General features: G+C 30.0%; 1 protein-coding gene across 1 annotated transcript in view; it reads right to left on the bottom strand.

Annotated features, from left to right (window-relative positions):
* Positions 1-6,775, bottom strand: part of LOC148301098 (neuroligin-4, Y-linked-like) — a gene marked incomplete at its 3' end in the record, with an annotated part of 64,028 nt that extends 57,253 nt beyond the window's left edge. The window contains exon 1 of the mRNA XM_088273828.1: positions 6,027-6,775. Within this exon, the coding sequence (XP_088129954.1) occupies positions 6,027-6,336 (310 nt within the window). The remainder of the gene's footprint in view (positions 1-6,026) is intronic.
* Positions 6,776-20,725: the final 13,950 nt, after the last annotated feature.

Raw genomic sequence — 20,725 nt, forward strand, 5'->3', positions numbered from 1 at the left:
GTTATTGTTATAACTTGCAAACTGGGTGGTTAAATGTTTTAAAAAAATACAATACAAACATCCAGACAAATTTACAATTAATATTTCATCTCTTTCTCGCAATTCGTGGAAATTAAACCCGATACCTCTGTTCCGTAGCCAAGCACCTATCCATCTACCCAACGACACATGTCTAATACAATATCAAACATGTAACAGTGATATGAGAACAGTATCGCCTTATCGTTATGTGAGATACGACTGAAACGACTTTTTCAGCTTCCAATATACTCGGTGACTAACAATAAATTGATAAGTGTAATCAATCATTAAGAAAAACAGCCCTTGTTCGCGAAGGGAAAGGGAGAAAGAATAATCCGGAATCGACATTGTTTCCACGTCATTACTTCTTTTGTCTATGCTCCATTCTTGCGTAAATTCGGGTATATTCGTACATATCATATTATGATATTATTTTTTGACATCTCATCAAAGATGAAGAAGAATATGGAAGTCTGGGCATTTACGGGGCTGACGACCGTCAAAGGCTGGTTTAAGTGATCACTTTACACACGTGCAACATTCACCAATTCTACCCATTATTGACAACCCCACTACTCAAATCTCACCAATAGATGTCTCTAGTGAAGTTCTAGTGATTCAAGAACAAGGTTTCTACATTGGTTCATATATTTAGAATTTCCAAGCATTTGAGTAGTGTGGTTGTCAATAATGGGTAGAATTGGTGAATGTTACACGTGTGTAAAGTGATCACTTAAACCAGCATATGACGGTCGTCAGCCCCGTTAATGCCCAGACTTCCATATTCTTCTTCATCTTTTATTTCTTCAAGATAAAAAATTAGTCTCTCGGTCTGAAATAAGCAGATTATCACTTGCACAATGCTATATAAGTATGCAAATTTGACATTATTCCATTTTTTCCATAAATTATTCCTTTTTCAATTTCTTTTCCGTACTATCTGTAACAAGCCACACGTTGCTGTGGCTCAACCTTGATTAATGAAAAAAAGATAAGTGATCAAACATTTCAAATACCTGAAAGTTATCAGGTCTAGGGATGCATGAATGTGAAAGAGGTGAAGATTATTAGCAAAGATGGATTAGTGTGGCGTTATATTCTCTGTACTTTATGCAAGACTGATCGTTTTGGTTATATGTAACAAAGATAACATTGCATCAATGCAATGCAGAGCTCTATGCAATATTGAGAATGGATGAGATTAAAAAATACAAGGAATCTTTAAAATAAAAATTTAAATATAAAATGTTTAAATATAAAAACTGATTTTATGATATGTATTAAACTTTAGTTTGTTAGTCGAATTGACATAAATTTTGTAATATATTTTTTTAATAATTCATAAAACTATAAAATAATAAAATACAAGAGATTCATAATGTACAATAACGTCCTCATTCGGTTTTTCGCGTACCGCGGGCACATTTTACAAATTTTATCGAAACACTTTTAAAAACGTTTTTTATGAGGTCATCGTTATCATTACTACTGGCGAATTGCAGTTGATATTCGAATCGGAAAAAAGCTCAATAAATAACGTTTACGTATAACATAATAGTTTGGCTCGAAGCCAAATTAAGGTTTCAAGAAGCTTAAATTCACCACGTAATTTCGTGAAAAATTTATTTCGTCACATCTAATTTCAACGTTGCACTGAAAGTAAGAAAAGCTCTTACTCATTTAGTAAAAAAAATGTTCTAAGAATTATTATCCTCGTGACCGGAAAGTTGTTCGAATCGAAAAAAATCGATTTCGGAATTTCATTCATGAAAAAACATTTTCATTTTTACGAACTGAAAATAGCAATCCAAGTTGTTTTTCATGTTTCCTCCTTGAGTCTATTGCTCTCTCGACAAAATATGTTGGCACGAAGAACGTTTCCGATTTGGTTCACGTCAAAAAATTGGCCAAATCTCCAATCATATTCCTTGCGAAAATATGTTCCGACGTTTTTCATTATCCACACAACGTGCAAAAGAGAATTTATTGGTTGTGTAATTTCGTTTATTTAATAAATAAGACAGTAGTTTTCTTTCATTCTCACTACCTTGAAAGGAATTTCAGTAGTATAACGAAGTCGGTAATTTGAAGTGACAAATGTGTAACACACTTTGATATCAATAACGATATAATGATACCATTGCTTTTTGTATAATACCCGAAAATAATTATACAAGGAATAAAAAATAAATTTAAGTTTTAATTTTAAATCAAACACAGATTTTTTGAGTCTACTAAGTTGTATTTTATTAACAAAAAACACATAGAATTTTTTATGTGTTTTTTGTTAATAAAATACAACTTAGTAGACTCAAAAAATCTGTGTTTGATTTAAAATTAATACATAAATAAAAATGGAGCTCTACAAATTAAACGCCAAGTCAATAAATAAAAAATAAACGTTTAAAATTGGAACCTCAAAATACTTTATATCTTATACAAAATAAAATAATAATTTATTTCTGGTAAATTTATCGGAATGATTTTTGGGGTTATTAAAAAAAATCTGTTTAAAAAAATCTGTTGTTTAAAATCGGAACCTCAAAATACTTTGTCTTATACAAAATAAAATAATAATTTCTTTCTGTTAAATCTATCGGAATGATTTTTAGGGTTATTAAAAAATCTGTTATTTAAAGTGATAAATGAATAACAGATTTTTGTATCAACAACGATAAAACAATATTTTAGCTTCTCGTATAGTACCCAAAAAGATTTGAAGGCAGAAAATTAGGTAATTACTGAAAACTAACTTCACAATAATTTACATTTGATACAAAAGGAAAAGTAAGAATTATTTTCTGTTGATTGAACGATATGCCTTGTAGCGGTATGATGAAATCGGTTATTTGAAGTAACAAATGTGTAACGTACATACATATTTCAGTATTAATAACGATATTAAAGCATCTTTAATACCTGAAATGAAAAAATGAAAGAAAATAGAGTTAAGTTTTAAGACTGGAACGTTACAATACTTTACATTTGATACGAAAGAAAAAGTAATAATATAATTTGGTCGATTTGAAAGTATTGCTTTATATTAACAACCTGCCAACGTACATTTGAAATATACAAAAAAAAAAATTAATAAATAAATAAAGTATTTTTCAACATCTCATCAAAGATGAAGAAGAATATGGAAGTCTGGGTATTTACGGGGGCCGACGACCGTCATAGACTAGTTTAAGTGATTATTTTACACACGTGTAACATTTACCAATTCTACCCATTATTGAGAACCACTTCCATATTCAAATGTAAATTCCATGTAAATGCCCAGACTTCCACATTCTTCTTCATATTTTATGAGATGTCAAAAATAATATGAAAACAACTCATTTAATTGGAGAAAAACCAGATTTTTTAACAAGTATTTGGACACACTCAAAATGTTATTTATAAATAAACGTTATTTTTTTTTTAAATATGAATAAATAAATTGCAGGAAATTTATGTATGATAAATTGTCGAAAAATATTATTTTGGGTATGTACAAATCCATAAATACAACTTAGTGTAAAGAGCACTGCATCAAATGGATTTAAGTATATAAGTATGTAACTTGAACGTTTAGTACATGAAGGCAAGGTTATTAGTCCTGCGATATATGTAGATCAAGCGTGTTATGTACGAGTATTAAATAAGCAATTTACGTTATGTGTTGAAAAATATTATTTTTTGACATCTCATCAAAGATGAAGAAGAATTTGGAAGTCTGGGTATTTACGGGGCTGACGACCGTCATAGGCTGGTTTAATAGATCACTTTACACATGTGTAACATTCACCAATTCTACCCATTATTGACAACCATACTACTCAAATTCTTGAAAGCTCTATATATTCGAACCAATTTTGAAACATTATTATTGAATCACTAGAACTTCACTAGAGACATCTATTGGTGAGATAAAAAGACTCCCATAGTCTTGTTCATCTTTGATAAGATGTCAAAAAATAATACGAAAATAACTAATAACTAATTGGATATAATCCGGATTTTGTGAACAAGTGTTTGGACACACTCAAATGTTGTTGAAAAATACGTAAGCCTTATGATTGCATTCGTCTTTTTGTCATATAACTTCAAAGTTATATACCGACGGTCAACCGTTGCATTTCTAAATTGGGAGGACTTGCTGCAATAATAAGACTACCCCTCAGAACGTCACGACAATCGAGAAGTTTAGAAAAGTTGTCTGTATTTTTGCAACGGCTCAAAATAAAACGGAAATATCCGGTTTAGTGGTTGCCAAAAATTGGATCACCATCGTTTTATATTTTTAATATTTTATTAATATTTTAAGTTAGTTTTATAAAGTCATGTCTATAATTTAAAGACATACTAAATTTATATTAACCTCTTAACGTAGGTATATGAGAATAATATGGAAGTCACTTTATACACGTGAAACATTCACCATTCACCTATATAAGTCATCCTGTCCATGCCTCTGCATTTAAATATAAAAAAAATATTCGAGATGTAAACGACATATTTTATTTTGTAAATGATGGACAAATCTTTTATGGATTTATATAAATATAGAGTTTAAATATAAAACATTTTGTTTCCTTATTGTTTAACATAAAAAATCAAGTAAGTAATGCCTTAAAAATATTTTTCAAGATATGATAGAAGAAGTTCATTGAAAGTGTCTTAATAATAATAATTTTTCTGAGTTTTCCAATACCTTAATTTCTTGAGATCATATTATACTATCAATAAAAAAATCACAATTTAAATGAAACTAATCTTCGTTTAGATAATCTTGAAAAATTAGAAAGAAGAAATGGAAGTTATAATGATTTAACCATAACAAATAACCTTTTTAATTTAACTTCAAGTCTGCTTTTGCAAATATTCCCATTGTGATTCCTTATATGAATGTTTTAGATTCAAATTATATTTTTAACATTTTATTAATATTTAAGGTCAGTTTTATAAAGTCATGTCTATAATCTAAAGACATCCTAAATTTTTATTGACATCTCAACGTAGGTATATGAAGAATAATATGGAAGTCACTTTATACACGTGAAACATTTACCATTCACCTATACGTATCCATGTTTGATAATCACAATACTTACATTTTGGAACAAGTATATATTCTATGATTGACACGTTCTTTCACATGTAAGTTTATGGCACCATTTATGGTTAAATTAAGGAAGCCTTTTTACTTTATCTTTGTCAAGATAAATAACTTCTTAATGGACCAACCTATATTTGTGAACAAAGATTTGGACACATGGATAATCAATTCATAAATTAATAATTTAACGAGTAAAGAAAATTCATAAATGATTTCGATATAATTTTTTTTTACCATCAAACTTTGAAATTTATTTTTAAATTAATTGATTTAACAGTCTTTTTGTTGAAATTTCATATATTTTCTATTTTTTTACATAGTTTCGACAACTTTATATTAAATATTATGACACGTGTTTCGACGCATTCCCAGTTTGTAAAAAAACAGGTTTTGAATCAATCATACATCCAAAAAAAAGGATCTCTTCTTAATAAAAAAATTATCGATCCAACATAGAGACATGTTGTTAACTTATATGCACTGTATCACGAAATTGATTTATCCAGGAGTTCCAAAAAATTGAGTAGTGTGGTAAAATGGTAAATTTTGTACTTGTGTAAAGTGATCATTTAAACAGACTGACATGACAGGTCACAAGCTGTATAAATAACCGAACTTCCATATTTTATAATTTATATTTGAAGCACAAACTTGGTGATTTTCCATGTTATAATTAAAATGTTACATTGGTTTAAAATCACTTTAAATTATAGTGATTTTAAAACAAAGTTTCATTTTAATTATATTCCATATTTTAATTTATCGATGTTGGAATGTCAAAAAAAGTTAATTATTTTTATTATTCATTAATTAAATTAATATAAAATCGTAATCAATAATTAAAAAAGGGATGAAAAATCATTTCGAAGTAAATTTTGAAATTTTATGACAAAAAAAATTTTACCTGGTGGCATGAACCGCATTCCGCCCACAGGTGGCGCTGCATAAGGAATTCCCAGAAACACCTCCACGCCATCCATCCCCTTCCCGTCCCTCGGCTCCAGTACCAACCCCTTGACTACACCCTGTTTCAGTCTGTACTCCCTAGTCAATCGCTTCCCGTTCTCTTCATCCCTTGGATGGGCAGGGAACGACTCATCATGTAGCTGACCACCGGTCGAGTCGAGAACACATAAAACTAAACATGGAATCAGTAGCCCGATCACGAATGACGAATGCAGTCTTGAATACCTTCTTTGGAATGTAGATGCCATTTTAAATGCAAGACACTTTCACTGTTTCAAGAGTCACTTTGTAATTTGAATGATCATTTGAGATTTTGTATGATCATTTTAAACTTGAAGAAAGTCACTTGCGTTTTTTTAATGAACACACCGAAATGATGATTTTTTTTATCCGCGAACAAAATAATTTATTTTCAGATGAAGCATTGCTGGTATTAATACACTATCACTTTTTTGAAACTCACTTTTATTGCATAGTTTTTAGAACTGTTTTGCATTACATATCATCGATAAGTTTTTGTAATATAACACAGAAAAAAAAGTACTTTTTAATAAAAATTTCACTTATAGTGCCATCACAATCATGTATTTTCATACTCATTTATTCTATCATATAAATAATTAATTTGGTAAATGAAACCCCAAATAATAAATAAAATATCGTGGTTCAAATTTCACTACCAAAGTTCTTTAAAAAAATCTACGAAGAAAAAAATAATGTAATTTTTACTACAAATTAAAGAAATTTGAAAAAAAGCTTTTAATGTCGTTTTCTTCCTCTGACCCTTATCTGCACACAACGCTTCGGGTACTCCATCGCTTTGGGTACTAATGATATTAAATAATTATTAGAGAGAAAAATCACAGGTATTTATTTAGAGCCCCCTGGGAATTGAGTTCAGGATCATTAGAATGGTAATTAAACGTGCTAATCACTATTCTATGGGGGTGGATAATAGTGATCTGTTAATACAAATTGTTGAAAGATACTCATTTTTGTAGTAAATTATTGAAAACTTTAATTTATTTGTATATTTTACCGAAGAGTTTGTGGTAAAATAATTTCTACAAATATACTAAATTTCATTCCCTCTTAACATTGCATGTAAACAGTCAATAGACATATGTAAATTAATATTTAAAAAAAACTTTTACTTAATATTGTTCAAAAAATACTTGCACTACAAATCGCTCACTCTTTTCAATAACGTCACATATAAAAAATCGAAAATTTTCAGTTATGCATGTTTTCGGAATTTTTCAGAAAATGTACTGTATCCCAGCATAAGCGGCATATTTTTAACTTATGAGTAATGATTTGTATTGTTTGTTATTTATTAAAATTATTTTGTTGATTTCGTTTCTTTTGATCGAATAAATTAATTACTTGTAAAACACAAATACAAAATAACAAAAAAATAAAACATAAAAAGTAGCACTTTTACAATCCCAATATTTGTTTGTTTGTCTATCGACCGTTTAGTCTGCCAAATTCTTCAACTTGTTTTCTTAATAGCTCTTTACGGTGTTGCCAATATTTTTGTATACCATTAATATTTTTTTAAAACATTATTTTGACATATTTAACTAATGTTTATTTGGAGTAAAACAAGTGATATTTTGAAAAAATATCTATACATTTAAATTATAAATGAAAACAATTGTTTTTTACCACTTGAGTATTATATCTCAACTGGTAAAAAAAATATATTTACAGTTTAAATATAAAAATTGTTTTCAAAATATCACATAGTTTTACACAAATAGAAATTATTAAAATATGTAAAAATAATGCTAAAATAATATTAATGGTAAACAAAAATATTGACAACACCGTCACAACAAATGTTATTACTGACAATTTGACCATGTCTTACCACAAAGTGAATGCCAAAATAATTAAGTAGGTTTTTTATTTTTTACGTTATTTTTACATAAAATTTTCTGATAAATAATTTTGTAACAATAGGTTTAGAAAAAAAATACTTTTTTTCATTTAATACGTACATATTAAATAGATAAATACGTTTACATAAATTTAACGTACGTATACATCTAAACGCACATTTAATCTAGTAACTATCCTTTTGGCATCACGTTAAAATTCAACGTACGAACAATAAAATTGTCACCGTTTATGACAATGATGATATGACCAATATACCACCTAAAATATACTTTTTATTTATTTATACAAAAGAACTGCAAACATTTATCCGTCATTATTATTCTCTTCTCTGCGTCGTCTGTGTTGTGTGATTTGAATATAAATAAAAGGGATCTCTGCGTTACTCGATCTTTGACTAAGAAATGTCATATATCTTAACCTGATCTGATGGGTAGAGTCTAACAAAACTATTTATAGTACGCGAAGCCGTCTTCTCCAAGTCTCTGCATTTAAATATCAAAAGAATATTCGAGATCTAAACGCCATATTTTATTTTAAAAATGGTGGACAAATTTTTTATGGATTCAAATAAATATGGATTTCAAATACAAAACATTGTGTTTCCTTTTTGTTTTACGCGAAAAATCAAGTAAAAAATGTAGAGTATTTACCATTCATATATCAGCAATGCCTTAAAAATATTTTTCAAGATGTGATAGAATAAGAACATTGAAGGTGTCTCAATAATAATTATTTTTCTGAATTTGCCAATACCTTCATATCTGAAGATCATTTTATACTATTAAAAAATCACCAGGCATAGAAATTTTACAGGTAAATGAAACTAATCTTCGTTTGGATAATCTTGAAAAATTAAAAAGAAGTAATGGAAGTAATAATGGTTTAACCATAACAAATAACCAATTAAATTTATCTTCAAGTCTGCTTTTGCAAATAATCCCATTGTGATTCCTTTATCTTTCTTCTCTCTTTCAAAAATATTTTTTGTTTTATATTAATACTCGTAAGAGACCGTAGCAATTTCACTTAAGTCTACAGTTGACCTGAGGATAGAATTGTTTCTCTGAAGGTTAGGAAACTTTGTGTAATACCACTTAAAATTCTACGAGAAGTAGAATTTTTAAGTTGTATTACACAAAGTGAATGATAAATGGTTATGATAGTGCTGTATACATTGTTAAAAATATTATTTTATTATTTAATAGAAGAATTTTCTCATTATCTCAGAAATTGAGACTGAAAATTTATCTTCACTATAATTTAATTTGGCTAACAACACAACGAAAGTTCCGAGAAAATAATCAACCATGCGTTTAACGTTTCAAAGGACAGGTGCCCGAGCTTTTAACTCTAAATAGAAATCATTACTCTGGAGAAGATCTCTTGAAGCGAATAAAATTCTGCTTGATCATTTGTGTGTAAATGCGTTACTATTACCAAAAACAGATATTATAATTATTTTTATGGTATTTGTAGCTTTATAAAATTATATTTATCTTATTTTGTGATAGGGTGACTTATAATAAATCTATCATACGAAAATTTTTCACACATCATTTACGTTTATATAATATATAAGCGCCTTTGAGGTAGAATTTTACGAAAGTATCGCAAAAAAAAATTTCGTTGATTTTGGTCTTAACTTATGAAAATTACTACATAAACACACAATCATTTTTTTTTAGATAAACTATAAATAGTAAAATTTTATAGTGATTAAATGAAAAATCATATTAAATCCACAATACTACATACCATATAAACTATACACTTTAATGATGTTTTTCAGGTAAATTACTCTGATTGGACGCTGAAAAGATAGTCACATTTTTTCCTTATTTTTCTACGGAAGGAATTATGAGCCAATGCATTATTTTTGTACTGACAAGACACAAGCTGTTCTTAAAAGAAGCAATAAAAACTGGACGTAAACTATATAGCATGGCACGCGTCTTTCTCAATCCCAAACATCTGTTGCAGTCATGAAAGGGTTAAAAATATCTCTGTTCGCCTAAATACAAATAAGTTTTTTTATTAACTCGGTAGCTTCGTAGAGGGTTAATGTTCTTTATATCCGTTGCTTAGTAAATTTCAGACAATAAAGACGACTCTTCGGTCTAGTAGCTTTGGGGTCGTACCTTATTAGCTTTCTTAATACCGGTTTTTAATGCTTCTGCCTCCAGAGTGAACAAGTTTTTGTATCGTTATATACACCCACCTGGTTTTTATTGTCAACAATACCAAAATGAAAATAAAAAGCTATTGTGAAAAATATAAGATTTTAAGCATTGAAACATCGCCTTCTTAACGTTTTGCTCTTAAACAAACTAACCGTCACAACAAACTATTTTCGTTTGAAAACATTATTTTCCTTTATTTTAACTTTCAACGTTATTTTTTTATGGTAAAATATTTAGTTTTTGGAATAATATTTTTCCTTCTAATCTTATATTAACACAGAAATCGGAAAAGGCTGAATAAAAATTACATTAAAATAAACATTTTCTATACTTTTTAAGTAAAAAATCAAAATATCTTATCAATTAAAAATACAAAAAAGTATTTACTGTTCTCAAGAAGAATGTTTTGACCAACTCTTAGTGCTTAAAATAAAAGTAAATTATTTTTTAGCGAAAATGTCTAGTCATGAATAAACAACAGGTTTTAAAGAAAAAAAAGGTTTTATTTAGTTGGATTTAAAAATTTCTAGATAAATATTGAATGTAATTATTAATACCTTTTGTATTTTGTATTTTAACGTTAATTTCACTCTGAAAATGAAAAGTTTCAATGCGTCGATTAGTAAATTTTTCTTTTTTCTTACCCGCATCTCATATTTGAACATGTTTAATAGAAAATCTGGCATTCGATATTTCATTTTTCATCTATAGAAAAGTTTTCTCATGAATGAAAAAAACAACTTACAAGTTATCTAATGAAATTTCTGACAAAGATGTGCCCAAATTTCAGTAATAAATAGATTTTTGTCATACCACTCGCGAGTTTACGAACGGTTTTACCACAACACAAAACGTTATAACTTTCACAAGAAAAATCTTCACAAATAACGCGCAAGTCTTTTTATTCGCGGCAAAGTTCTCGATGGGTTTTTCGGGAAAGTTTTGAATTTTTGAAAAGTTTTATTTTTTTCACATTCCCGAGAGGTTTTCGATGAAAAACACCGGAATTCCTGCGTCCGAGGAGACAGGAAGGCCGACGCTGACGCCCCGTATCGTGGTAAGTTTGGACGCCGCGGCGCTGCGTGTAATTAAAGAAGCTCCGTCTTACTGAAACTTCAAAACAAACCCAACCAACGCGACACAACATAGTTAGAGGAATATTCGACAAAATTTAAATGTTCTCAACATTTGTGTTTAGCTGAACTTTTATGTAACTTATAATTTTTTTTACAAAAATGTTTATAATATTAGTAAATAACCACTCACCGAGATTTTTATGTCTACCGGTTTCGAGACGTACCCGTCTCTTCGTCAGGACAATCACTTTTACAGCATGCAAACAATACCACCCTTCACCACCATAGCACCATTTACACACTTAAAACTACACAAAATATTTAACACATGCGATTTTTATTTAACATTTACACACGATTTTCACCCGATTTTAATTACAATTTGTCAATCCCTTGCCATTATTGGGTATTTCCGTACCAAACTGATATTGTATAATACTTGAACTTACTATCTAACCATCATTGTGTAGTCTAACATATTTCAACCGATGGTCTGGGGGCGTATTTCTAAAACACACAAGGCCAAAACGTATTTCTAGAACATATAAAACCCACACTTAGTTTTTAACTGCTTTCATAGTTTGTGCTTATAAAATAAAACCTAAAACATTGATATAACCACTTTAATTTTTAGTACATATACATAACTAAAGATGACAAGATAGTTGTAGAAACTGGGCCAAAAATTTTTAAAAGCAAAATTGGTTAAAAAACAAAGTTTGATTTTTTCAGTGTTACAATTTTGCAGGCCCTAAGTTTTTGAACTCTTTTTAATGTGAAATAAATACCCTTTAGTTGTAATGTACGCATTAATCAGTTCCAGTTAGTTGAAATCTTAAATACTGAAATTCCAAAATTGGTGTCACTGGTTGTGTTTGAACTAGTACTTTTGAATAAATTTGAGTAAGTTTTACCCATCCAAATGTTAAGAATCTTTGTTTGTCCCCAATGCTAAAACTAAATCCAGTTGTACCGTGGACATATTACGGGAGCACAACATGTGCCAGAAATACATCGCTACGACCTACGTCCCGGCAGACGTCCTCCTCTTAACTAAAGTGTATTTTGGACATCGGCCGCGACGTATGTCTTGTGTTGTTGATAATTCTAGCAGTCTCCAGAAATAAACACTCTCGCGCGCGACAGTGCGCGGCTCTGTGGAAAACGAAGGTAAGTTTTAAAAAATAGCTGATATCACCAATAAGTTATAATAAAATTAACATCATTTTGAGTGTGTCCAAATACTTGTTCACAAATCTGGATTATCTTCAATTAAAGGAGTTATTTTTAATATTATAGATGTCTCTAGTGAAGTTCTAGTGATTCAAGAACAATGTTTCAAAATTGGTTCATTTATTTAGAACTTCCAAGAATATGAGTAGTGTGGTTGTCAATAATAGGTAGGATTGGTGAATGTTACACGTGTGTAAAATGATTACTTAAACCAACCTATGACGGTCGTCAGCCCCGTAAATGCCCAGACTTCCATATTCTTCATCTGTGATGAGATGTAATTTTTTTTTAATAATAAATGATGAAAATATCTTCTTCTTCTACCTTGCTCCTTCCTAACTTATATGACTTTATAGACTATCAGGGTCTTCTATCACATACAACGTCATCTAGGTCATGATTTCGAATTATTTTATATTTATGATGCAATTATGAATTTTTGGTCTTCCTCTAGATATCTTTTAAGGAAGATCCATGGCGATTGCCTGGTTTACAATATGTTCAGGTTTTAAACGTCCTATGTGCCCATACCATCTCAGTTGCTATTTCTCAACCTTACATTTGATGTCAGTTACATTAAGGTTTCCACAAATGTGATAACTCTTTTATCTCGAAGGGACACTAGCTGAAAATTTGAACATTCACATTTCAGCAATTTTTAGTTGCCTAGATTAGGTGTTATGCATCGTCTAGCACTCGCAGAAGATGTTTACATTTTCATATCAGGTGAAAATTTAGGTAATAAATTATTTAACACACATTGTATTTTTACCTGTTCACAAATTGTTTATATATGATCTGAAAGCATTAACTTTAATCGATATGACCAAAAATAAAAGATACATTCAGTGATATACGGAGAGAAAAAGGTAAGGCATAAGTCTGAGAGCTTGAATCAAAAATAAGAAAATCAGCACTGGACAAAAGTTTTTAATATGGTTAATCTTATTGCAAGACTAAGATGACAAAACACAGGTCATTTTACGAGACAGGGAATTAACAAATGTTCTTTTCTTGAATGTTTTCCGCAGATACTTTGTAACACATTTTATAAACTTTATAAAATTAATTAACTTTGTTTTCACCACTTTTTTTAAATACAATTTAACCAACCGGCTTCGACAAGAACCTTGTCATCATCAGGGTTTATTTTAATTCAAAAACATTAAAATACTCTCGCCAAAAACTTTCACACACTCCTTAAAAATCCTAAATGCTTTTTTTATTATTCATTGCATAGCAACCCCAAATAATAACCAATGGAATTACCCAAAAAAACAGTATGAAGCTGAACACGCATACGGAAAGTGGAGAACACACAAAACACAAAAACCTACTGTGCAGCAATTTTAGGAACAGAAATTGGAAAAATATAAAAAATAGGACTGTGACATAAATTTGATTGATAATTTATTTTATTTTAAAAAAAATTATGGCTTTTATTAATTTCCAAAATCTCTTAATTATGCAATGAGTTTACTTTTTTATTAGAATGTAGTATTTCAATGCCATTTTTTAAATTAAAAGATTGATTGTTATTTAATATATACTCAGCAAATTAAAAAAATATATTATAACTAAGCATTTCATGTGTTCTCTTATTCTTATATTGAAGTTACGCGTTGTTTTTCCTTTTAATTAAAACAACACGTAACAATATTTTAACCATATATTTTTTTTTGTAAAACGGTTGTCAATTTTTTTGTGAATTATCGTAAGCCTCTATACATAAATGCACCTATGCATTTATAATACTTTGAGTGATTTATATATTCTGATTAATATTTATTCTGTTTAATGTATTTATGGTATATTTTAAATTTTCGAAATATATTTTTTGTGGGGCAATAATTTTTTACTATACTCATAGTATAAGAATGCGAGTTCCGTTTCAACGAAAATCATTGTAAGTAAAACAATGTATCATTTGTTATTTCTTTAAAAAAAATCTCACATCTGTTGCGGTTAATTCATTTAGAATTATTTATAAGTGCCAAATCATCGACTAGCGATTCCGTCTATTCCGCTAGCTTCCTCGTGCCCCGCATCGAGGGATAATGATCCTTAACAACCAGGACGGAGATACAAGAATCACCATTCCATGCTTGTACAGAAGGGAAGGCTATTTATGGATCAGATTTGTATGCACATTTCTGGGCGGACAGACGATGTTTGGTTGTTTTTTTGTCAGTTTACTAAACATGTACTTAATGTACTCTCTAAAATACTACAACAGAAACATATTTTATAGAAATGAATGAAAAACAGATGTTTTACCAAAGTACCATAAAAATGGTAAAAATTAATGCCTTATTTTATCCAGTTTCATAGCATCGTGGTAAAAGCGTTTGACTATCATGCTCTAGGTTTAGCAATCAGCAAATTTTCCACTAAAATACGATTAATGTAACACTGTATTGATTGATGCAATTTTCCATCCACCATTTGCTGAGGCTAAGGGTTGAAATTTTTATAAACCTCACTGATGATATGAAACACGATTCAAAAGAAGAAGAAGAATATGGAAGTCTTTATATTTACAGGGCTTTCGGCCTGAATGTATAGAATAGAGGAGTCTATAAGTTTTTATTTATATACATTTTCAAGCTTATTTGAACCACATTTACCAGTAAACTTAGCATTGTATATATAGAACTTTCTGAAGACAATTTGACAAAAACTTAGAGTTTTAATTTTGATATTAAGTGGATTGCATTATCAAAAATAAAAATTAAATTATGTGTCGGGTTGTGGTCCCGTGGTTAGTGTCGCGGACTCTTGAGTTAAAGTTTCTAGGTTCAAACCCACCCTATCACAATTTGATATCTATTTCTAATAATGAGCCTTTAAGGCTCACAGAAAAAAGTGTTTTTGTAAATGATAATAAACACAAATATTTATTTTCTTCAATAATAATAATAAAGGTTGAAAAAACTGATATTTTCATATTATCAAGTAAAACGAATCCTACTTTGACTTGCCAGTTTTCTACACCATCAATGATTGAGTATTGTAGGATAAATACTCAAAAAATCGGGATAGTAAATACTCAGACATCCAAATTTTTCTTTTCTTATTTTGAGATATTGAATAAGATTTTTTTTTGACTTTTTATGAATGACAAAACTTATTTTTACGTAGCTGTTTTGATAATGCATATTTCGTCAGTAAACTATCAAGTCACATTATTGTTGAATAAAAATTGAGGATATTAGTAGTACAGCTCCAAAATTAAACACAAGTCATAATTACAAATTTTAGCACGTTGAATATTATACGGTATTAAGATATATGTTTATATTAATGAAGCAATCGTTCATATAATTAAACCATTTAATATAATTACTCAAGCTGTACGTAACAATATCGGAATAATTAAATTTATTATGCTTGTCTGAATTAATTAGAACGAGGTTAAAATCGATAAGGATAACCCATTAAGTAATGCAATACCTGATATTCCCACATGGCTCATAGTTCTTCGTTATGATGTGTTTGCAGTAAATTTAATTTTCAAATAAGTGAACGAAACGTATATTTTTCTCAATGTATTATTTTGTATTAACAAAGGCGAATTTATTAACCTTATTGTTTAGTTCAAACCATACAAATGAACTTACCATTTGAAATTTAGGAATAATTGTGACATCTTCTTCAAACCTTTATCCACACCCGATGGTGCATAGGGTACTGCATCATATAAAGACAGTATTATCTTGATCGCTAACACATGAAGGAAATGTGATCATCTCTCCGCTGCTGGTACCTACTAGTCCAGGGAAATTGAATAAATATTACAGTGAAATTATCACTTACATTTATTGAACCCCCCCTGGGGATCGAAACCTATCTTCTGTCCTCCTTCCTAGTGTAATAGTCAGCACGCTCAGCTACCATTCTGGAGGTCCCTGGTTCGATTCCCAGGGGGAGGTCAAATATAAGTGATTTTGTTCACTCTAATATTGAATCAATATTACCCTGGACTGGTACCTGAACTGGATGTCTGATCACCTTTCCTTCATGTGTTAACGATCAAGATAACACTGCCTTTATATGATGCGGTGCCCTATGAATCATCGGGCGCGAGTAATGGTTTGATGAAGAAGAAAAAGTATAATCTCATGTTGATGAGAACGTATGTAGTTTTCAAAACTAGTCGTGTTTACGTTAGTAAACTCGGAAATGGTTTTGAATGAAAGTTTTATTATTACAGTAAAATCATTTTATATAAGCGTAGAGATGATTGAAGAGGGATAATGGATAATGATGTAGCTTTTTATATCAGTCTCGTTAAATTTTACTAGCAACAGTTATGTAAATATATATTTTTTACGCCAACAATAAAACTTCATGTGAAGGGTTCGTTAAGCATATATTTATGCCATCGAACATACGTGAAATTCCCCAATATGGAAAAGCATACGAGGTCATTTATGATATCCTTTGAATTCAATGATAAATACGCAAAGCTTATTACGGATCTATTATGTTTTATTTGAAGCTATTTCATAAAGTTTTATAAATCCAAACAAAGGATTGGTACTTACTTAGAATTTCATTAACATATCTGAATAAAATTGATTAATAACAAAAAATGCTGATCACTTAAGTTTTATTTTATTTACATGCTACTACAATGATTAAAGAAAACACTTGTTTTATACCACTTGAGTTTTTATTAAAGACTACATGTTTCAGAAGTTAAACTTCCATCATTCAGGTCTGTATAATAACATACATATTATATGTATTTGTAGTTATTATACAGACCTGAATGATGGAAGTTTAACTCCTGAAACATGTAGTCTTTAATAAAAACTCAAGTGGTTTAAAAAGAGTGTTTTCTTTTATCATTGTAACATATCTTACCACAAAGTTAATGCCGAAACAATAAATAAAATACATACTACTAGTTTCAAAGGCTACAGATGTTTTCATTTACATTGATTACAACAACTGTTGGTAAAAACTTCTGTAGTCTACGAAACTAGTCACGTGAAATGAAATAAAATCAATGTTATTTATTGTTTCGGCATTCACTGTGCGGTAAGTAAATTAAAAATACATAAAACACTTTTTTTTTCACTTGAGTATTATATTTTTAAACGACTGGTTTTGAAAGTTACAGGTACTTACATTTACGGGCCTTTTTTTAAATATAATGAAAGTAGATATCTTTAACTGGTCAAATTATAAGCTGAAATAATAAAATTAAAAATTATATTTTTGGCGTTTCAAATGTATGTGATTATAAACCAGAATTACTACCCACATACTAATAAAAGAGTTTCTGATCATATAATAGATGTCATAATAGATATCATAATAGATGTATAATAAATGTCATAATAGATGTCACTAGTGAAGTTCTAGTGATTCAGGAACAAACATTTAAAATTGGTCAGTATATATAGGACATCCAAGGGTAGAATTCGCACAAAACAGGAAGTCAAGTAAGTCGTGGTGGGTGCAGGGCGCGGGGAATAATAATAATAATAATAATTTGGATAATTTGTATAGCGCCATATTCGTAAAATACTACCTCAAGGGCGCCCCGTAAGTGCACTTGACTTTATCGGAGAGGGGTGTCGTCGCGTGGACGAATGTTTGGTTATCTAGGGCTTAGATCTTTTTTGGAGCGTCATCTATCTCGGAGCTGTCGGCCAATTATCGCGTACATACACCATGTGACTTACGGTGCGGAGCGAGTCAGCCTGACGCCTGATGGTCCCATATCAGCGGCACCGGTGTTAGGGGTGAGTATGCTACCAGGCGCAGCTGTACTAGACAGGCCAGCACCGATAAATAACACGGGTGTTCAGATTCAGGATGCCACGACAGCCATTTCGTTTTCCATCAAATTTTAAATACACACACAAACATATATACCGTGTTTATTGATTTTCCATTAATGTTGTAGAATGACATTTTTATTATTAAAAAAAAAAGCTTTAGTGTACCACTTATTTAGTTTTATTTCATTACACTCAAGCTGCTCTCTTGTATTACTTTTACTCAGGGAGGCGTTCTTTCCAACATATTGGCCATGCTGCAGCCCAAGAAGACCGAGAAAAAGACTCATAAAACGTTAATTTATTATGTGGTTTTCCAAAATACATCACCATAATTGTCTATGTTCCATTAACCACCCCCCCCCCCTTCCAGTCATAACTCTTTACACCTCTACATATGCAAAATGGAATATTAGTTTCTGTAATGTTAAACTTGTTAGTTTCTGTAGTCACCTGTCACACTCAAAATTAAACATTGTAACACATTCCTTATCATTCAATGTTCAATTTGTGTAATACAACTTTAAAAAACACTACTTCGTGACAACCGGCTTCAGGTCAAATGTAGATTAAAATAAAATTTTTACGATCTGACATTTGTACAAAAAGAAAAAAAAACGATTATGAGAAAGATGGCAAATGAATCACAATGGAAATATTTCAAATTTAAAATGGGAATAATTTTATAAAAATTTGATTCATTTGTCTTTTTTCTCATTTGATTTTTTTAATTTTTGTTTAAATGTCCCACCAAACTAATTTCATTTTAATCTTCATTTGACTTGATGATGGAATGATTATCCCGAAACCGTTAGTCACGAAGTAGTGTTTTTTTCAAGTGGTATTACACAAAGTGGACGATGAATTGAAAGGAGAATGTTACAATGTGCTTGTTTTATTTTATAAAGTAATAATAATTATAAGTAATTGTTTTTATTTCTTAAAATGGATTTTTAAGTTGGTGCGTCATCCTGGGCATGCTTAGCAGTAGAATGCAAGTGGTGACGTCGCTGGTATCTAATTAATACAAACATGTCCGCAGAACGTACTCGCAATGTTAATCTGAGCAAATTTGTTACTTGAGCTATCAGTCGATTGAGTACAAAGTGAGAACTAAGATCAATGGCTTTGGTTACGTTTCCCCGAGCCAACCCTAACATAGCAAATCTGCATTTATTAACATAAAGAAAATTTAAAAAAAAATTACGCACATTAACATTTTTTGCTGAGTGGACATTTGAGTTTATATCCTAGAGAGGTCGATATGGTAATATATTTTCAAAAAAATATTCATTAAAAATGGGCAAAATAAATAAAAAGCACTTTTATACTTTCAATGAAGTTTTAGATCATAGATAAATTTTCAGCATTAATCTCAAAAGAAAGGTAAGACAAAAAAAAAATAAAAACAAAAAACTGAAACAAAAGAAGGTCAAAAAAAACTTGGCATGAGAAAGTAAATGAAATAGGGCGTGAACAAGTAAAGAGACAAAATCATCAGCGGGTATAATATGAAAAGATGCATTTATGTGTAAGAAGCGAAGAATATTTGCAAAGACAACGTGGCGAGGTATTTTTTTCTCTCTGTCTACCCCAGCGATGTATTGGCTTGATAGTTTTTAGTTTTTTAGACTGTAAAAACATTTTTTTAAATCCCTTATTCAAATTTTAAGGCAATACTGAAAAAACGAACGCAATCAGAATATCTATTCAAAAATATTTATTCACTCAATTCGTGAAACGGTCTCGTGGGAATTTTATAATCCCTTCATATTCGCAGGCTTATAGGGGTGTATTCAGACACGCCTGATTTGTATTCAACAGCCAGGACTTAGTATCTTTGGGGCTGCATCCGGGAGGCTTCGAGGGACGGAAAATAGAACCTTCGTTAGTTATTCACCAACTTTTCAGTCACCCGGCACGTTAACTTAATCATCCGCTGAAAATTACTGGATAGTGGGTCACTAGGCTGCAGGTTGTACTCTTGCATTCAGAAGCCTAAGTCAGGAAACATGATAATTTATTCAGTCGTTTTTCGTGAACGGGCAAACTGGAATATAAAGTAATTTCAACTAAAAGAGTGCCCTTGTAAATGCAGAATCTTAACAGAATCTTAAGGAATTTTAAATATGTTCATATATTTATAAATACACAACTAATGGATTTATAGCTCAACGATTAGTTATTAAGATACCTCGGATATATTTTATAGAGGTGAATAAATCTGTGGGAAGAAAATGTTAATTTTATAACAGTCTTAAATTAAAAAATATTTTAAAAATATCCATGCTCTTGATAGTCAGTACTTACATTTTTCTGCTTTGAAAAGATTCGAAATGTACCGAAAAATATTAAATTCTAAAAAATCAAAATATTTTGCCTGTGTTCAAATTTTGGTTACAAAATATTGGATTTTACAGCACTTAAAAATTATTTATCATCATTTTT

Source organism: Brachycentrus maculatus, unplaced genomic scaffold (assembly GCF_059751285.1).
Source record: "Brachycentrus maculatus isolate JH-2025_06_01 unplaced genomic scaffold, ASM5975128v1 h1tg000610l, whole genome shotgun sequence".
Taxonomy (NCBI): domain Eukaryota; kingdom Metazoa; phylum Arthropoda; class Insecta; order Trichoptera; family Brachycentridae; genus Brachycentrus; species Brachycentrus maculatus.